General features: G+C 36.1%; 1 protein-coding gene across 1 annotated transcript in view; it reads left to right on the top strand.

The window, feature by feature from the left end:
- Positions 1-21,951, top strand: part of LOC149837845 (vesicle-associated membrane protein 727-like) — a 48,480-nt gene extending 26,529 nt beyond the window's left edge. Inside the window, exons 5-6 of the mRNA XM_090006221.1 lie at positions 21,528-21,590; positions 21,677-21,951. Coding sequence (XP_089862347.1) covers positions 21,528-21,590; positions 21,677-21,820 — 207 coding nt within the window. The 3' untranslated portion in view covers positions 21,821-21,951. The remainder of the gene's footprint in view (positions 1-21,527; positions 21,591-21,676) is intronic.
- Positions 21,952-22,215: the final 264 nt, after the last annotated feature.

Raw genomic sequence — 22,215 nt, 5'->3', positions numbered from 1 at the left:
TGGACATAACGGGTGCCGGTCCCCATACATCGGAATGCACAAGTTCAAAAGGTCTTTTTGACACAAAATTGCTATGAGAGTATGAAAGAGAGTGAATTTTCCCAAGAATACAATCATTGCATGTAAAAGTATTTGTATTACAAATTTTTTCCAAAAACGAAAAAAGGTACAACTTGGAAATACTAGGGTGTCCAAGTCTCTTATGCCAAGTCTCAATATCTTTGGATTGAACATGATTACAAAATGATTTGGATGGCAAAGACAAAAAATCCATATAGTAAAGGTCCCCTCTTCTATGACCTTGCCCAATCCGCTTCCCGGACCGGAGATCCTGCACATAGCAATGGGTGGGTGAAAAAGAGACATTACATTCAAAATCGGTAATTTGAGAGACGGAAAAAAGATTTAGATTAAGTTTTGGAATAATTCGGATCTTGGGAACAAAAAATTCTTTGTTTTGGTCATAAGTTTTTTCAAGGTTTCCAATGCCTTCAACATTTAAAGATGTTCCATCGGCGGTGGATACATATGATTTAAATTTATTGAGACTTGGTTTTGATAAAAGTGATGCATTTGGAGTCATATGGAAAGAGGCCCCCGAGTCAAGAATCCAAGAAGTCATACCTGGAAAAGAGGAGATGGCGGCACTGGAAGTGGAAGGTGAAGAGGATGATGTAGAGGCATTCATCTTTATAAATTGTTGAAGAGTTTCGGTTAGATGAGCGCGATGGACTCCTTTATATCACCATCCTTCTTTGAATCTTCATTGATGATTGGAGGAGTTTCTCCCACGGAAGCCACCTTCTTTTTGAATCTAGGACAATCGGGACGAATATGGCCCGGTTCATTACAATTATGACAAATGATTTTTCTTCCTCCACCACCATTATTCTTCCAAAAATGTGGTGGTTTATATGATCTAACATTGTTGCCGGGTCTAGACACGGCATGCACTTCATCAACATCTCTTTTCAAGGCCAAACAGGTTTCTTCTTGACATAAATCGGCCAAAATATCGCTTAGAGGGGTAGAGGCCCTATGAAGTAGAGATCCTCTAAGTTGTTCAAATTCGGGACGAAGCCCATGAATAAATTGAAAGAACCTCTCTTTTTCCATTTGCTCTTGTCTCATAGCAATAACACTTCCTTCTCATTGTGGTTCGAGAAGGACAAGTTCATCCCACAAAGAGGATAAGGCACTATAGTAGTCCCTAATGCTCATATCACCTTGCTTGGTAGCTCTTACCTTCTCTTGTAGAAAAAAATGCCTAGCAAGGTCTCTTTGAGTGTACATGCCTTTCATAAAAAACCATGCTTCATTAGCCTTTTTGAATTTTGCAAGGTTTGCACAAATCTTCAATTCGACATTGTTCATGAACCATGCTAAGATTTTAGCATGTTCACTTTCCCAATCTTCCATTTTAGAAGAATAATCAAGAATAGCCTTTTCCTTTTCTTCTTCATTCAAAGCTTTTTCCTCACTTCCTTCAAATTTAGTTAACTTTAATTGTGGTTCCGGAATGGTTCTACATACGTAACCCCAAAGCTTTTTACCTTTGAGATTATTCTCCATAGCGGCGGCCCACATGCGGTAATTGGTCCCATCCAATTTAAATGAGAGATCGATTTTTGCATCTTTGTTGGCCATTTATAGAAAACAAATTAATAAGACAAGAGAGAGGAGAGGTATTACTTGTCAAGGGAGGATCCGATGAAGCCTTCTTAACCAAGGTTCTGATACCATGTAATGAAGTGCCAAATGAAAAAGGGCAAAGTCTCCAAGCGAAAGCACGCACATAAGAGGCCACAAAGGGGCAAAATAAACCACAAAAGTGGTCAAGCACAAAAAGAGGGAAAAAAATATATCTCACTTCATAGAATGCTTCACAAGAAGCTTAGAAAATACATGGGGCTGTGCCCCTTATTTATACACAGCAAGGGACCCAAGGAGGGGCTCCCATAGAGTCGTTGGAGCCCCTCCAACGGTCATATTTATGACCGTTGGAGGGGTCCAACGACTCTATGTGGACCCCTCTCAAATGATTAAAAAAGAAAGACTAAAAAAGCAAAAAAGGAAAAAGAATAAAGGAAAAAGAAAGAAAAGAAAAAGCATATCAATGATATGCGTGTATAAGTGAAATGACAGAAATACCCCTATCGGGTTTTACAAAAATAAATATATATATATATATATTTATATATATAGATAGACACATAGACATATATATATCATATATATGTATATGTGTCGTAATCTATATATATATAGATATGTATATATAAATATACATCATATTTTAACAATACCATCTGGGCCAACTGCCCTTCTTGATTTCATTTTCTTCAAAGCCTCTGCAATTTCTTTCTTTTGAATCTTGCGCATGAAGTCACGATTCATCTCATGAAAAGGAATGGAGAAGTCTCCAAGATCCTGAGCACGACTTCCATTAAATAGCTTATCAAAATAATCTTTCTATCTCTCGTTAATCTCCTCATATTTGATTAAAACCCTTTGCGTTTCATCTTTGATACATCTAACCATACCCAGATCCCTCGATTTTTTATCTCTTATCTTTGCAAGCCTATAAATATCCTTCTCGTCCTCTTTGGTATCCAACTTGTCATAAACCTCCTTATATACCTTATCCCTCGCGTTTCGAACTACTTTTTTAGCTTCCTTCTTTGCTATCATATACTTCTCCAAATTCTCATTATCACGACTCTTACTTAGATTTCTATAACACTCTCTTTTAACCTTAATAGCTAATTTGACATCCTCATTCCACCATGATGTATCCTTACCTAGCAGTGTACCGCCTTTAGACTCACCCAATACCTCCTTAGCCACCTTTCTCATGCCACCCGCTATCTTATTCCATATTGATTCTGAATCCTCCTCGAAACACCAATCAGCTTCCTTAACTACCTGCTCTACAAACATTCCTTGTTTAGCTCTTTTCAGTGCCCACCACTTATTATAGGATCTATCTTATGTCTATCCCTTTTGCGGCATTGTCTAATTGTAAGATCTAAAATTAAGACTCTATGTTGTGTAGCTATACTTTCTCCCGGTATAACCTTACAATCGATGCAACAACCCCTATCTCTCTTTCTAAGTAGGAAAAAATCTATCTGACTCATATTAACCCCACTTTTAAATGTTACTAGGTGAGACTCCCTCTTCCTAAACCAAGTGTTTGCTAAGATCATATCATAGGACAAACCAAAATCTAAAATCCTTTCTCCACTTTTGTTTCTTTCTCTTATACCATAGCCTCCATGGATACTCTCAAATCCATCTCTACTAATGCCTACATGTCTATTAAGGTCACCGCCGATGAAAAGCTTTTCTCCATAAGATATCCCTTGTACCACTCCATCTAAATCTTCCCAAAATTGACGCTTAATGGAATCATCTAAACCTACTTGAGGTGCATAAACACTAATAATATTAATAATATCCGTACCTAATACTAATTTAATAAGTAAAATCCTATCACCCTTTCTACGGACCTCAACTACATTATCTATAAACTCACGACTCATAACAATCCCTACTCCATTCCTATTCCTATTTATTCCTGTATACCAAATCTTATATCCCCAAGGTTCTATCACTTTTGCTTTTTCACCTACCCATTTGGTCTCTTGTAGGCATAAAATATCAATATTTCTCCTACACATAACATCTACTAACTCTACCAACTTACCAGTTAAAGACCCTATGTTCCATGTGGCTAACCTAATTTTATGGTCTTGGACTAACTTCTTTACCCCCACCTGTCCAACAAAGTGAGGGAACCCTTGCCTATTTGACACCACACCCGGGCGCCGGTGTGACGCGTCGCTTCTGGGCGACGACCTAGCAACCCTTGCCCATTTATCACTGCCTCCGGGCCTATAGAGTATAGCGCGTCGCTCAGTAGGGAACGCCCCAACGAAATTCTCATATTGGTTCATATTCATAGGGTATGACTAAGTTTTTATGCTGGCTGTCACTGGCCTACCGCAACCCTCCTCCTTTATCCGGGCTTGGGACCGGCAGTGTATAACTAAACAGTTATACATAGGCGGAGTTAAGAAATAAAAACATAATTAAATTTAAATTTAAGTTACCATAATTGAGAGAGAGAGAGAGGGAGGGTTGGGGTCATGTGCAAGATTTTATTTTTATCTGTCATAGGGATTCGGTCAGCCACACCCACGTTGACGCGACTCGACTAGGGTGCCAGTGCGGGTGCGGCACCTGGTGCGGTTAAGCCGACCCTGGGTGCAGTCAACGCATCCAGGGTCATAACTATCCATTTTGGACTAAAAAAAAAAATATGAAAGTGCCGCACCCAGGGTTGGCTTTTTATTTCATTAGTGTTACTGTTAAAAATTATATATATAATGATATATACCCTCATGCACTCCCGCACACAAGTTTTTTAAAAGTGCCGCATCGCTGCACCCGCACCCGCACCTATGTGACAGATTTTTATGTGATTAGTCCCATATCAAGGAGAATGAGGAGGAGAGGCCCTCCCACAAATTATAAAAGGAGGGCTTCCTTCCATTGCATTACAAAAGTACCTGCCCACATGATGTGGGCAACATTTAATGCTTCTTATCTTTAGAAAAAAAAAAGAGGGAGAAAAAGATAATTTTGTTTTCTATTTTAACAAAATTTTCACATTTTTCTCAAAAAATCATGATAAATATGTGATAAATTTAATAGCGATGATATATTAAATTTATTGCCTAGAAACTGTATTGTTTCTTTAAAGTTTTTATTGCATTTTTTTCTGTGATAAATTCAGAATACCGCTGATATTTGTTATTTCTTGGAACCATTGTGAATGGAGATATGACATCATCATGATCAATCTGATGCATAATGCTTTAGATTGTCACTCTGCCTTTTGTTAGGTTGACTCCGCGAAGCTATAATTCATTTTTATGAATGTTAACATGCATATTGGACATCTATCTAGGCATATGTTATTGAAAAATGATGAGGATAGGAGTGTTCCTCTCTAACAAAAATTAATGTCGATGCACTTTATGCACACACACAGGAGTCTCCTAATGATATGCGTGATGAATACGATTAATAAAACATTGCATACTTTTTCTTTTTCCTTTTGATCGGTCCTGTTTTGCTTGCAACTTGGTGGTCACAACTTTTGCTTTTTATTTGTTTTGGGAGAAATACAAAAGAATGCCAATATTTCTCCATTTTGATTTCTCTGGATGGTTTGCCTATTTTTCATCTAGTCGTTCTAAGATCAAGGCTTCAGTTTATATTAATTTTTGAAGGAAATTTCCAAATTCATTTTGTGGAAACTCTTTTTTTACCTCTTCGTATTTCCTGTTTTATCAGTCATTTTGTTGATTTATGGCACTTGGTTGTGACCTCATTGTTAAAATATATGTAATTCATATATATGTATATATTTATATACATATATATTTGTATAAGCTAAAATACCCGATAGGGGTATTTTAGTCATTTCACAAGTACCCGATAGGGGTACTTGTTACTTTTCTTTCTTTTTGTATATTTCTTTTTTTATTTTTTATCTTTTATTTTTTTGGTTTTTTGTCCACCTAATAGGGGCCCCACCATGGAGTCGATGGGGCCCCCAACGGTCACATTTGTGACCGTTGGGGGCTCCCAACGACTCCATGGGAGCCCCTAGGTGGCTCTTCTTTTAAGGCCATATGGCCACTCCTCCCCTCCTCCTTTTGTGTATAAATAGGGGTGAACCCCTCTTGTATTTTTCACTCTTGAGAGTTCTCTCTCTTTCAATAAGAGGCATTTATATTTTTATGTTGTGTTGTCTCCTTTGGGTTTGGGTATTAGCCCTTGTTGTTTGTTCATTAGTGGATGTTGTAAGTGCTTAGAGCACTCTTTACTTTTCCGCATATTTCATTACATGGTATCAGAGCCTTGTGTATGCTCTTCTTCTTAATATAGCTAGTTGTGTAGCTATATTTGTTTCTTGTTGTTTCTCTCTTCTTTTATCCTTTTAAGTGTGATTATTATGGAAGGAGAACAAAAGATTGATCTCTCCTTCAAGCTCAATGGATCCAACTACATGATGTGGGCCGCCGCCATGGAAAACAACCTCAAAGGGAAAAAGCTTTGGGGATACGTTATGGGCACCATTCCAGAACCACAACTCCAACTAACTAAGATGGAAGGCGATCAAGAAAAAGCTCTTGAAGGAGATGCCCGCATGAAGGCCATTGAAGATCACCAATCTAAAATAGAAGATTGGGAAAGTAAGCATGCCAAGATTCTTGCTTGGTTCATGAACAATGTGGAGCTTAAGATTTGCGCCAACATTGCCAAATTTCGGATGGCAAATGAAGCATGGTTCTTCATGAAAGGTATGTTTACCCAAAAAGACCTTGCTTGTCAATTCTTTCTTCAAGAAAAAATCCGGACTATCAAACAAGGAGAAATGAGTGTTAGGGAATACTTTAGCACTGTTGGCCCTCTATGGGATGAGTTATCCTTGCTAGAACCAAAATGGGTTTCTAGTATAGATGTGGAATTAAGGAGAGAACAAATGGAAAAAGAACACTTTTTCCAATTTTTACATGGGCTTAGGCCCGAGTATGAACAAGTTAGATCCTCCCTCCTACATAGATCAAAGCCTCTTCCTTTGGAAGATGCCATTGCTGAAATATGCCAAGAAGAAACCCGTCTTGGCATGATTAAAGGAGGAAATGATGTCTTGGCCGTATCTAAACCCGGCAACCATATGAAAACCTACAAACCTCCACATTTTGGAAGGCAAAATAACTATAATGGCAACTATAGAAAAGCCATTTGCCATCATTGTCAAGAACCGGGTCATATAAGACCTAATTGCCCTAAGTTGAATGAAGCACCAAAAAATAAAGTTGCTTCCGTTGAAGAAGCTTCTCAAAAGAAAGAGGAAGCAATCAAGGGAACAAACTCTTTTTCTCTTGCTCAACTATCGGAGGCACTACAAACTCTACTCAAGATTCCATCAACTTCGGGTGCCGCCGTAGCTTCCTCCTCTCCTCCAGGTATGTCGTCTTGGATCCTTGGATCCTTGACTCTGGAGCTTCCTTTCATATGACCCCCCTTGAAAATGAGCTTTCCGATTTATGTAATAATTATAAAAACTCCTATGTTTCAACTGCCGATGGTACATCTTTACAAGTAAAAAGTTTTGGAACCTTAAACTTTTCAAAAGACTTCTTTGTGCCAAACGTGAGAGTTGTACCTCAACTTAATTTAAATCTCCTCTCTGTTGCTCAAATATGCGATCATGGATGTAAAATCTCCTTTTCAACTAAGGATTGCTCTATACAGGATCTCCGGTCCGAGAAGCTGATTGGGCAAGGCCATAGAAGGGGATATCTCTATTACATGAGCAACTTGAAACTCCCCATTAATTCTTTTTGTAACCATGTCCAAGATAAAAATATTGATATTTGGTATCAAAGACTTGGACATCCAAGTTTCTCAAAAATGTACTCCTTTCCATTTGGAAAGAAATTTTATAATGAGAAACATTTTGTTTGCAAGAATTGTATTTTTGGCAAAATAAAATCTACTCCTTTTCCAAACCGAACTTTTGTGTCCAAAAGACCTTTTGAGTTAGTCCATTCGGATGTTTGGGGTCCTTCCCCCGTCATGTCTAAAGGAGGATACTCCTATTATGTCACTTTCATCGATGACTACACTAGGTATGTATGGATCTACTTTCTCAATTTAAAATCCGAAGTCTTTGAGTTTTTCAAAAAATTTCATATGATAGTTAAAAATCAATTTTCAAGTAATATCTCTACTCTTAGATCCGATTCGGGTGGAGAATATTTATCAAATGAATTTCAAAACTATTTAGAAGTAAATGGAATTTGTCATCAAAGATCGTGTCCTAGGACTCCCCAACAAAACGGCTTGGCCGAAAGAAAGCATAGACATATCATGGAAACCACTAGGACACTCCTTATTTCCAAAGAAATTCCAAAGATTTTTTGGGCCGAAGCGGCCTTAACCTCAACTTACTTAATAAATAGAATGATATCTTCATCCTTACAGAATACATCTCCATACGAAAAACTATTTGAAAGAACACCAGACTTCAATAGATTAAGAGTTTTTGAATGCAAATGTTTTGTCCTTACTCATAAACGGGACAAATTATCTCCTAAAGCTATTGAATGCGTTTTCTTGGGTTATGGAGAAAATCAAAAGGGTTTTAGATGTTTTGACTTGAAAAATAACAAACTCTATGTATCCAAAGATGTAACATTTTTGGAAAATGAAAATGGTTTTGTGAAAACTAAAGATATTGACGAAAGTGAATATACTTTTTTATTTGATCTTCTATCTCAAGAAGATGAGACTCCTCAAGAAGAGGAAATCTCTAATGAGTCTTTGAATGACCTAGAGGAAATTCCTCTTGATAATGCTATAGATGAGAATAATAGACCAATCCAAACATATGTTAGGCGTGGTCAACTGTTAAAATGTATCATTCAACATTTGTAATATTATATATATTTTATATATATAAAGTATAATACATATTCATATATGGTATATATGCATATGTATTATCCTAATTATATATATAAAATGTATATTTCTCTATTTATAGGCATAGGGGTAGTTTAGACATTTCCAGTTTTACGCATATTCCATTTGGAATATGTTTGTAATTTTATCTTTTATTTTATTTTTTATTTTTCCCTTTTTTTCGTGGTTTGCGCAACCTAGGGTGTCTCCTTTCTTGTGTTATAAATAGGGGTCTCCCCCTTTGTATTTTCCATCCAAGAGGGAGCTTATGCTCCATTGTAATGGGGTTTTTACCCCTTCTCCATTATTCTTCAATGATATGCAACTTATGACTTTATGTCATATTTTTCCCTTTTTATGGGTTTTATGTGTTAGCACATTATGTGCTTATGTTGTTTCCCTTTAATGGGTATATTTGCACTTCATGTGCATAAGTATGGGTTCATTATTGAACCCAATGTATTTCAAGTCACTTTCTAACATGGTATCAGAGCAAGGTTGAGATCGAGTTGTTCTTTGGTGCATCGGGAAGCGTGGTATTCAAGAGTTTGTTAAAGAAAAATGGTGAAGTATTCATTTCTCTCTATTGTCTTTCTTATAGTTATTCGGTATGCATTCTATTTCTTTGAGTATTGTATGAAGAATGGAATATGTTCTTTTCTTTATGTGTGATTTTTGTCATTATGTCTTTTTTGAGTTTCTTGCTACTCCATTGAATCGTTTTCGTATGTTTTTCTTTGAAAAACTTTAAATGATAACTTGTTTGGCGAAAAATTAGATATATGATTGCTCAAAACTTGCTTTAATGGGTCGGTAAAAATTTATGACCGTTGGAACTTTGAATTTACATTTTAAACCTAACCTTGTTTATGAAAAAACCTTTATATGAATGTTTAGTCTTTAAAGAAAAGTATGTTAAGATTAAAATGCTTGTGAAATATAGTTTTTTGAAAAATGTTTGGCATATATGAAAAATTCCATATTATGTGTCCGTTTTATATGAGCAACATTTAATTAAGAAAGTTTTTTTTTTAATACCGGTTGAATTAAGTTTTAAAATGGTCTTATGGAATATGGTGATTTTCTTTCCATCTTTACACTCTTAAGGATGTTTTCAACATTTAGAGAGTTCTCTCTCTTTTCAATAAGAGACATTTATATGTTTATGTTGTGATTGTCTCTTGTGGGTTTTGGTGTTTGCCCTTTTGTTTGTTCATTAGTGAATCTTGTAAGTGCTTAATGCACTCTTTTGCTTTTCCGCATATTTCATTACAAAAGTTATGGTCTTCACTAATGTTTATTGTGTACTTATTTCATTAGGAGTAGGTAATAATCTATTAAGTCATGTTTTTCGATAAAACTTAAGAGTGTTAAATTTTTCCTCAATAAATGTTTACTTTTTATTTAAGCCATAGTACAATCTTATTTATCATAAGGTTTTGTTAATGAATCTATTTTGTTGGATTTTCTTCCACTTTAATGGAGTTTTCTCCTTCTTTGGGAGTTGTATATGTTTGTTTGTTCAAACTCTCCTTAAGGAGCCTTTCGGTCCTTATAATCTTCTTGTGAGTATATACTCTTTTATGAAGATTTCATGATTGTTTATCATTTTTAAGTTGAAATAGTAGATTTCATAAGTTTTTCGAAATTCACCATCTTTATGAATGCCTATATTGGCCTAAGTTTGTTATTTTTGAACTTCACCAACTTCACCGTTTAATTGCACCTTATGTCTTTCATAGTTAAGGCTTGTTTGTTCCAAATCGGTTCATACACATGATGTTGCTTAATATTTCATGTTATGTTGCATAGTAAGCCTTTTTTGGTGTACAAGACTTCTTTTGAAGATTAAGCATAATTCGTGGTTATGCAAAATTGTTTTGATGGATTATATTGGACCTTTGATTCAATTTGTTAATCGGTCCTCTTTGTAAAAAAATTTTATTTGGAAAATGATTCCTTATGTGTTTATTGCTCTTTTGTGGCATTTATGTTTGTCCATCACATGTTATTTAATGCATCATTGTTTTGGCCTTATTATTGTTTTATTAGAGATGTTTGTTGAGGTGAGTTATGGGCACCTCGTGTTATATCATTTTAGATTGTCCAAATTGCCATATTATAGATGGTGGTTGAGGTGAGTTATGGGCACCTTGGGACTCTAGAATGATTTGGTATATGATCTCTAATTATGAGTGTGACACTCGTTGTTATGTCTTTTTAGATTGTCCACTTACCATATTATAGATGGTGGTTGAGGTGAGTTATGGGCACCTTGGGACTCTAGAATGATTTGATATATGAGTGTGTCACTAGTTTGTTCTTGTGCCATTGATATTATGGATGCTTCTAAGTAAATGTGATGGACATATGGTATTTGAAACCTTAAATGTTTTAAGGTACATTTAAAATCAAGATGTTTTGGGATTATAGCCCAACCTTTTATTTGTTTATGAATCTTATGAGTGCATTTGCACATTTGTGATTCCGTATGTTGTGCTCGTTGTGCACATGTGTTCTTGTGATTTTGCACAAGTATTCTAAGTGTTCTTGGTGTGTGTATGTTCACACATTTGTTCTCAAGAATTTTATTTTATCGATTATAGTATCTTGTTGAAGATATTTTTTAAATGCATGTTATTGTTATGAGAATTCATTTTAAAAGGAGTATTGTTTTATTCGAGGTTTATTTTCATTACAAGTTTATTGCCTCAAAAGTCTTTTCCTTTTATGCCCATTATCTAAGTGTCATCATATGTAGACAAGAATTTTATTACACTTTCGTGTGTTTTTAGCCCTTTGTTGGCTTTTGCTCTCTTGGTCTAATAGCTGAACACACTTGTCTTGAGTGTTTTTATATGTAGACAAGGCACGTTGATTCACACCATGGTGTGTGATTTTTAGCCTATGTTGGCGTTTGTGTCCTTGTTCTAGTCGCTTAAGATGTATGCCCATGGTTGGCTTATTTCATTCATTTCAAGTGCTATCATATGTAGACAAGAGATGTATTATGTTTTAGCCCATGGTTGGCTTATTACTCTTGTTCTAGTAGCTGAACATACTTGGTTTTAAGTGTATTTTTTACGTAGACAAGAGATACTTTTTAGTCCATGTTGGCATGTATTCTCTTGTTCTTGTCGTAGATGCACTTATTTCAAGTATTATTATATGTAAACAAGAGGTCCTTTTACACACCTTTGTGTGTGTCTTTGGCCTTTAATGGCTTTATATTCTTGATCTAGTAGCTTATACACTTGATTTATGGGTTTTTGGAGAACTAATGAGGAAGTTGTTTGTAATAGATGAACTATTATTGAAATTTGCAAAATTTCATTCATGACTTGTGTTTTTCAAGTGAATCATCTTTTTGATATGCATATCAAGTTGATTTCTTACCATTTAATCTATATATTAAGTGCTTATGGTTTTTGCCACCCTTATATGTAAAATATGTTTTTTTTTTCTCAATTAAGTGTGACTTTCATAAATATTTTTAAAACCTTGTGAACTCTTGGGTTTATTTTGCCTAAAGTATGCTTGGAGACTTCGTTTCTCTTGTTTGGCACTTCATTACATGTTTGAAACATGATCATTAATGAGTTCTTTGAGTATTAATTCATTTAATGATATGAATATGCATATGCTCTTTATGGCCTTTTTTGGGCTCTCATTCAATAAAGCATATGTATTTTATGCCTCTTCGTAGGCTTCTTGTGGTATCCCTTCGTGGATCATTTTGTTATTCCTCATTATGGGGTTATATTTGTTCAATGTTGGACCTTATGAATGCATTATGCATTCTTGCAATTTATTTTTGCATAATGTGCTTCCGCTCATTTTTGTTTTAACATAATATATGATTTAGAAACTTTGGTTTTCTAAATTTTTCGTTTCATGCTAAAGTAACTATCATATTATACATAAATTTTGCACCTTGTTAGGAATGTTCCTTTTTGAGTAAAGTGCAAAGGTATTTTTTACTTGTTCTTTGTTGTTTTCTTTTCTCAGGATCTTGAAGATAAGAGAAAAGGAAGTCCCTTGGATAGAAGGTGCTCATCGATAAAGACATTGGAGGAAGATATTTACAATGGCATTCGTTCTGAAGGCTCTTGAAGCTTTGAGATTCTTTTTCTTGCCGTCTTCAACCTTTTCGTTCCCCCACGCAAAGCTTGAGGGGGGTGTTAAAATGTATCATTCAACATTTGTAATATTATATATATTTTATATATATAAAGTATAATACATATTCATATATGGTATATATGCATATGTATTATCCTAATTATATATATAAAATGTATATTTCTCTATTTATAGGCATAGGGGTAGTTTAGACATTTCCAGTTTTACGCATATTCCATTTGGAATATGTTTGTAATTTTATCTTTTATTTTATTTTTTTATTTTTCCCTTTTTTTCGTGGTTTGCGCAACCTAGGGTGGCTCCTTTCTTGTGTTATAAATAGGGGTCTCCCCCTTTGTATTTTCCATCCAAGAGGGAGCTTATGCTCCATTGTAATGGGGTTTTTACCCCTTCTCCATTATTCTTCAATGATATGCAACTTATGACTTTATGTCATATTTTTCCCTTTTTATGGGTTTTATGTGTTAGCACATTATGTGCTTATGTTGTTTCCCTTTAATGAGTATATTTGCACTTCATGTGCATAAGTATGGGTTCATTATTGAACCCAATGTATTTCAAGTCACTTTCTAACAGTCAACAAACTCAAATAAGTGCCTTAGAAAAATACTCTTAAGGATCCAACATTGAAGAAACATCTTTAAGGAGATCCAGTGGGATCTCCAACCCTCCTAATAGGTTTGTTTCCTATGAGTCCCTAACTCCTAGATATAGAGCATGTCTAATTGCGTTGCATTCATTTCATGAACCTTCACACTATAATGAGGCCAAAAATATTCCCCAATGGGTTGAAGCCATGAACTTAGAGCTTAGTGCCCTTAAAAAAGCAAAAACTTGGGAAATAACTTCGTTACCCACTGGAAAGAAATCAATAGGATGTAGATTGGTATTCAAAATTAAAACCAAGAGTGATGGTTCATTAGAACGTTATAAAGCACGGTTAGTTGCTAAAGGATATGCTCAGGAATATGGTATAGATTATGAAGAAACCTTCGCACCTGTTGCTAGAATGACTAGTGTTAGGACTCTTATTGCTATTGCGTCAGTGAAAAAATGGCCTATCTATCAACTCGATTTTAAGAATGCATTTCTAAATGGCGAATTGAATGAAGAAGTTTACATGGATCCCCCACCAGGAGTATGTATTGGTAAAAATAAAATTCTTAAACTTAAAAAGGCATTATATGGTTTAAAACAAGCCCCAAAGGCTTGGCATGATAGATTTAGTTGCTAAAGGATATGCTCAGGAATATGGTATAGATTATGAAGAAACCTTCGCACCTGTTGCTAGAATGACTAGTGTTAGGACTCTTATTGCTATTGCGTCAGTGAAAAAATGGCCTATCTATCAACTCGATTTTAAGAATGCATTTCTAAATGGCGAATTGAATGAAGAAGTTTACATGGATCCCCCACCAGGAGTATGTATTGGTAAAAATAAAATTCTTAAACTTAAAAAGGCATTATATGGTTTAAAACAAGCCCCAAAGGCTTGGCATGATAGATTTAGTAATGTAATAAGAAGTTTGGATTTTCGTTCATGTTATACTGACACTGCTTTGCTTGTGAAAAGTGCAGGGTCTTCAGTAGTTATTTTACTACTTTATGTTGATGATATGATCATCATAGGAAGTGATGAGAAAGGCATTAATGATATTAAAAAGGTTTTGAAAGAAAATTTTGATATGTCTGACCTTGAATTCTTAAGATATTTTTTAGGAATTGAAGTGGCGTACTCTCCTCGAGGGTACATTCTCTCTCAGATGAAACTTGCTGCTGACATCTGTTCCAAATCTGGTATTTCCAACGATAAGAAGACAGAAACCCCAGAAGTCATCAATGCAAAATTAAGGTTGGAAGATGGAACACCTCTCGAGGATCCTACTCCCTACCGGCAACTTGTTGGGTCTCTAACCTACTTATCCATCACACGGCCAGACATTGCTCATGCCGTTCACTCTGTCAGTCAATTTCAACATGCACCTACAACTGTGCACATGAGTGCAGTCTTAAGGATCGTCAGATATATCAAAAATACCATAACTAAGGGAGTTTTTCTTTCCTCTGCCTCGTCCCTTGATTTAATTGCTTATACTGATGCAGATTGGGGAGGAAATCCCAATGACCGAGTCTCAACTACCGGATTTTGTGTTTTCTTAGGTGACTATGATTTCTTGGAGATGCAAGAAGCAACACAAAGTATCCTTGTCCTCGACGGAAGCAGAATATCGTGCTATGACCACTACAACCATGGAACTTGTGTGGCTAAGAAGCCTCCTCAGTGATATGGGCATTGTCATCTCTACTCCTTCGAAGCTGTGTTGCGACAACAAAAGCGCAATCTATATTGCAAGCAATCACACCTTCCATGAGCATACTAAGCATATTGAGATGGACTGCCATTACGTTCGTGATGAATACCTAAGAGGAACCATAACACTACCTTACGTCACATCAGAGTACCAGTTGGCGGACTTCTTCACTAAGGCTCTTGCAGCTCCTCGGTTTTTGTTTCTCCTTAACAAGCTTTCGGTTATATCCCCGTAAAGCTTGAGGGAGGGTGTTAAAATATATGTAATTCATATATATGTATATATTTATATACATATATATTTGTATAATCTAAAATACCCGATAGGGGTATTTTAGTCATTTCACAAGTACCCGATAGGGGTACTTGTTACTTTTCTTTCTTTTTGTATATTTCTTTTTTTATTTTTTATCTTTTATTTTTTTGGGTTTTTGTCCACCTAATAGGGGCCCCACCATGGAGTCGATGGGGTGACCGTTGGGGGCCCCCAACGACTCCATGGGAGCCCCTAGGTGGCTCTTCTTTTAAGGCCATATGGCCACTCCTCCCCTCCTCCTTTTGTGTATAAATAGGGGTGAACCCCTCTTGTATTTTTCACTCTTGAGAGTTCTCTCTCTTTCAATAAGAGGCATTTATATTTTTATGTTGTGTTGTCTCCTTTGGGTTTGGGTATTAGCCCTTGTTGTTTGTTCATTAGTGGATGTTGTAAGTGCTTAGAGCACTCTTTACTTTTCCGCATATTTCATTACACTCATAATCTTGTGAAAATCTCTACAAAAAGAGATTGTGTGTAACACCACAATACAAGAAATACAAAGAGTGCACCAAGGCACAAAGGAGAACACTCACAAGTGCACGAAGGCACAGATATACATGCACAACAGCATGAAACAAAATGAACTTCAATTCATAAGTTCCCAAGAGGGGCTTTACAATATTGCATATGCACTCACAAAAAAGAATATGTTTACAAGGGCCACTAAGGCCTATTTATAATGCAAAAAGAAGCCACAGGTGCAGCTCAATATGACTGTTGGAGCTGCACCCAACGGTCACACAGCTCCAACAGCTATATGGAGCTGTCCCTTTCACAACAGTCAAAAAGAAAAAAAAAGTGTAAAAAGCAAAAGTAAATAAAAAAAGAAAAAGTAAAAATGTTAGCTCATTAGGGTGGCTGACACCTATTGAGTAAAAGGATTGAAATACCCCTGATGGGTATTTCAGTTTACAGTTAAAAGAGACATAATATTTTAACACTCCCCCTCAAACTTAGGGTGTCACGACCGAAAGTTTGCCAAGAAGGAAGTTAAATCTTGGAGAACACAGCGCCTTAGTGAAGAAGTCTGCCAGTTGATATTCTGATGTAACATAAGGAAGGTCAATGGTTTTTCTTAAATATTCTTCACGAACATAGTGGCAGTCCATCTCGATATGCTTCGTGCGCTCATGAAATGTGTGATTTTTGGCAATGTAGATTGCACTTTTATTATCACAACATAATTTTGTGGGCCCTTGAACTTGAATATTCATATCTTCCAACAAGTTGCGAATCCAAACAATCTCCATGGTAGTAGATGCCATGGCTCTATACTCAGCTTCGGTGGATGAAAGCGATACTTTTTGCTGCTTCTTGCATCTCCAAGAGATTAATGATTCACCTAAAAAAATACAGAAACCAGTGGTGGAGTGACGGTTATTTGTGTCACCTCCCCAATCAGAGTGAGTATAAGCAATTAAACTTAATTCAGACGTAGAAGATAGAAATACTCCCTTGTTTACTGTACCCTTTATGTATCTGATGATGCGAAGGATGGCGCTCATATGGACTGTAGTAGGTGCATGTTGAAATTGACTAGCAATATGTACTGCATGAGAAATATCAGGCCTGGTAATGCTGAGATACGTTAGGGATCCAACCAGTTGCCGGTAAGGTGTGAGATCTTTTAAGAGAATCCCATCATCAATCTTCATCTTCGAACCTACTATTTCAGGAGTTTCGCAGACCTTGTCATCTGTGATTCCTGATCTATCAAGAATCTCACAAGCAAGTTTAGTTTGAGACAAAAAATAGCCTCTCTGAGAATAAGCAACCTCAATTCCCAAAAAATATGTCAGAAATCCTAAGTCTGACATTTCAAATTTTGAAGTCAAAATAGATTTAATGCTCTTGATTCCTTTGATATCATCACTTGTTACTAACATATCATCAACATATAACAATAATATAACAATCCCTGCATCAGATTTCTTAACAAACAATGCAGTGTCAGTATAGCATGAAGTGAAACCATTTTCAGTCATTACATTGTTAAACCTATCGTGCCAAGCCTTGGGTGCTTGTTTCAGTCCATAAAGAGCTTTACGAAGACGGACAACTTTATTTTTAGGGATTTTCATACCAGGTGGAGCATCCATGTAAACTTCTTCATTAAGATCTCCATTTAAAAAGGCATTTTTGACATCCATTTGGTAAATATTCCATTTTCGAATTGAAGCAATGGTGATAAGACATCTGACAGTAACCATACGAGCTACTGGAGCAAATGTCTCTTCATAGTCAATCTCATATTCTTGACTGTACCCTTTAGCTACAAGACGAGCCTTATACCTTTCAAGAGAACCATCACTCTTAGTCTTGACCTTGAACACCCATCGACATCCTATAGTTTTCTTGCCATTGGGAAAAGATTGAAATTCCCAAGTGTTAGCTTTCTTAAGAGCTTTGAGTTCACTCTCCATGCCTTCTCTCCATTCAGTACATTGTTTGGCTTCTCCAAAATTTTTTGGTTCAAAATAAGAGTGAATGACACTCAAACAAGCTCGATATTTAGGAGAGAAAGAATCAAAAGATACGAATCTAGAGGGAGTCCTTCTAGTTCTTTCAGTTCTCCTAGGATGAGAATCATGAGTGGAAATAGTCTCACTAGGTTCACTATATAGTTCAATAGCACTCCTAAAGGTGCTTCTATCTCTATGCGAATAAGTGATGGGTTCTCTAGATACATTTTCTTCTTGAGGGGTAGAAGGGTTAGAGTTATTGTTGATCACAACCATTTCATTTTCACTATTATATGTTGATTCATCATCACTAGAGATATCATCATCCTTAGATAAAAGGTCAAAAAGAAAGGAGTAATCGGCATTTTCTAAATGCGATTCATTTTTTTCAAAACCACTATCATTTTCTAAAAAAGTTACATTCCTTGAAACATATAATTTATCATTCTTAGAGTCATAACATCGAAATCCTTTTTGAGTTTCCGAATAGCCAAGGAAAGCACAAGGAATGGCTTTTGGTGAGAGTTTATCATTTTTATCGGTAAGAACAAAGCACTTACAACCAAAAACTCTCAACCTATTATAATCAGGTTCTTTTTCATATAGAATCTCAAAGGGAGAAATTTTATCTAAATTTTTAGATGGAAGTCGGTTGATAAGATAGACGGAAGCAAGTGCTGCTTCGGCTCAAAAATTTTTAGGAATATTTTGGGAAATGAGAAGGGTTCTAGTGGTTTCAATGATATGCCTATGCTTTCTTTCGGCCAAACCATTTTGTTGTGGGGTCTTAGGACACGATCTTTGATGGACAATGCCACAATCCTCAAGATATTTCTTAAACTCATTAGAGAGATATTCACCTCCGGAATCGGTCCTAAATATTTTTAAATTACTATTAAATTGATTTTTAATCATCATATGATATGTTTTAAAACATGAAAAAACTTAATGCTTATGTTTGAGAAAATGTATCCAACAATATCGTGAGAAATCATCTAGAAAAATCACATAGTAAGCAAAACCACCTTTGGATATGACAGGTGCCGGTCCCCAAACATCCGAGTGAATAATTTCAAAAGGTTTAGTACTAAACATAGTTCTTGGTTCAAAAGGTATACTTCTCATTTTTCCAAGAATACAATCATTACAAGATAAAGTATTTTTACAAAGATCTTTAACAAAATGTAGATAGGATAACTTGGTAATGTTGGGATGACCAAGTCTCTTGTGCCAAACATTTATGTCTTTATGTTGGGCCACATTACAAAAGGTGTTTTTAGGAATTTGAAGAAAGTCCACATAGTACAAGTCTCCTTTCCTAGAGCCTTCCCCAATCAATCTCCCGGACCGGTGATCCTGTATTAAACATTTATTAGATGAGAATTGAATGTTACACCCAAGGTCCGTGAGTTGAGAAACGGAAAACAAGTTTAAATTTAATTTTGGTATAAGTCTAATTTTTGGAATAAAGAAGTTTTGGGTTTTAAAATTTCCAATTCCCTTAATTTCTAGAGAAGTACCATCCGCGGTCGAAACAAAAGAAGGTGACACATTTTTAGAATACTCGGAAAGAGATGAAATGTTTGGGGTCATATGAAAGGATGCACCCGAATCTAAGAGCCAAGAAGTTTTACCTGGAGGAGAAGAGGTGGATACGGCGGCACCGAAAATAGCTCCCTTTAGAAGAGGTTGAAGAGCCTCCACAATTTGATTGAGAGATAGAGCTTCTTTTGAAGATTCCTCTTTGGATGGTTGAGATGTAGTTGCCATTGCTAGAAGTTTCTTCCATTTTGGGCAAACCGGTTTGATATGACCCGGTTCTTTGCAAAAGTGACACGAGATTTTGCTATAATCTCTTCTTCCTCCTTGATTTTGATTCTTAAAATGAGGAGGTCTATTAAATTGTTACCGGGTCTAGAAACGGCATTAACACCATCACATTCTTCTTGATTTGTGGACATTGCAAGCACACTAGGATTTTGCTTGCTAATGCCCATACGGGTTTCCTCTCCACTTAATTTAGTTAAGACATCTTCAAGAGAAGGAGAGGTAAAAGAGGATAGGAGAGAAGATCTTATTTGCTCAAACTCGGGCCTTAGCCCATTCAAAAAATTGAAGAATCGGTCTTCTTCTAATTGCTTATGACGAAGCTCTATGGCTTCTCCACTCCACTTGGGTTCAAGCATGACAAGCTCATCCCAAATTGAAGAGAGTTCCGCAAAATACTCTCTTATAGACATATCACCTTGAACAAGAGTTAACGCTCTCTTTTGAAGATAATGCTTATGGGACAAGTCCCTAGAAGTATACATCTTCTCAAGATACTCCCACGCTTGAGAAGCCTTTTTAAACTTTATAATGTTGGCATTAATCCTTGTCTCAACGGAAGAGAAAATCCAAGACAAGATCTTAAAATTCTTCATTTCCCATTGCTCATGTTTCCTACTATATTCCTCAAGAGCATTAGTTCTTTCATCTCCCTCAAGGATTTTGATTTCTCTTTCTTTAACCAAAGTAATTTTAGGCTCGGGTTCCGGAATCGAGCCTTGAATGTAACCCCAAAGCCCTTTCCCTTTAATGTGAGCTTTCATATTTTCGGCCCACACGTGATAATTTGAGCCATTTAGCTTGAAACCAAAAGAAAAATGGGAGTCTTTCTCACCCATTAGAGAGGAAAGAAGAAAGAAAAGAATACGTACTACAATAAGATTTTAAATTTTTCTTGTTGTAGTAATCTTCTAAAATATTGAATGAAGAAGAGCCTCCACTCCAATCACCAAAAAGTTGAAGGCACGTTTTTCGAGGCACTTGATATTGAGAAGAATCACACCAATTTCTTTCTCCAAACAACCTTGCTCTGATACCATGTGAAAATCTCTACAAAAAGAGATTGTGTGTAACACCACAATACAAGAAATACAAAGAGTGCACAAAGGCACAAAGGAGAACACTCACAAGTGCACGAAGGCACGGATACACATGCACAACAGCATGAAACAAAATGAACTTCAATTCATAAGTTCCCAAGAGGGGCTTTACAATATTGCATATGCACTCACAAAAAAGAATATGTTTACAAGGGCCACTAAGGCCTATTTATAATGCAAAAAGAAGCCACAGGTGCAGCTCAATATGACTGTTGGAGCTGCACCCAACGGTCACACAGCTCCAACAGCTATATGGAGCTGTCCCTTTCACAACAGTCAAAAAGAAAAAAAAAAGTGTAAAAAGCAAAAGTAAATAAAAAAAGAAAAAGTAAAAATGTTAGCTCATTAGGGTGGCTGACACGAAATACCCCTGATGGGTATTTCAGTTTACAGTTAAAAGAGACATAATATTTTAACAAATCTTTAGTCTTATAACAAGTAGTACTATAAGTAAATAATCAATGTACCATTGTTAGACAAACTCAAGTAATTACTTCAAAAGTGTTGGGGTTCTTGATACATAGATCATTATAATGGCTAATAAGCAAGGATAGAATTTTCATCTTATAGCAAGTTCTATAACTAAATAATTAATGTGCTGTCGTTGAACAAATTTAAGTGATCAATTGATAAAAGTTGGGGTTCTTCATACATGGATCAGCGTAATGGCTCATAAACAAGGATAGAAATTTCGTTCGGATGTTTGGTTGTTTTTTAGTTTATTTTTTCAGAAAGTTACACTGCTTATGATACCCTATGTGATATATTTTTTTTGCATGATCTTGTTGATTGAATAACCTGATTAGCTGGTTCATTTATAGGTTCTGGATCGTGGGGAAAGAATCGAACTTCTGGTGGATAAGACTGAAAACTTGCAATTCCAGGTACAAGGATGACATTTTGGGTTTTAGAGATTTCATTATATTCACCTTTGTTTTTAAATTGTGTTTCTTTTCCCTCCCCGTCTCAGGCTGATAACTTCCAGAGGCAAGGCAGGCAGCTGCGACGCAAGATGTGGTTGCAAAACCTCAGGTTGAAATTAATAGTTGCGGGATCCCTTCTTGCATTTATAATCATAGTATGGTTGATTGCATGCAGAGGGTTCAAATGTTAAAAAGTTGCATACTGCTCTTTGCGCTGTGTAATGCTCTGTTTATATGCACGAAGATGTTACTGTTTGGAAACTCTTAAGATGTTACAGTGAATGCCAGCAGCTGAGCTCGCCTGCCAGATAACTCTTTCCTACTTGTTTGTTTCATGGCCAGATTTGGTTTTGCCGATTGATGTGGTGGTGGGAGATGAGCTTTGATGTTTTCCCGATGGCAGTTGGGGATATTGGTTCTTTCTTGTGATCAGAGGATCAGGAACACTGGTACCTCTGCATTTGAATCTCAACTAGTGTAATCTGAGTTCCTCGTTTGTTTCTACCTATCCAATTACTCAGTCTTCAGTTTTCTCCTGCAAATTTTGAGAGGAAATTTCATTAGTTCCCTGCCAGTTACATTTTTC

Source organism: Nuphar pumila, chromosome 5 (assembly GCF_984573655.1).
Source record: "Nuphar pumila chromosome 5, dmNupPumi1.hap1.1, whole genome shotgun sequence".
NCBI classification, from domain to species: Eukaryota; Viridiplantae; Streptophyta; class Magnoliopsida; order Nymphaeales; family Nymphaeaceae; genus Nuphar; species Nuphar pumila.
Note: the sequence above shows the minus strand (reverse complement) of the source record. Positions and strands in the feature narration are given on the sequence as shown.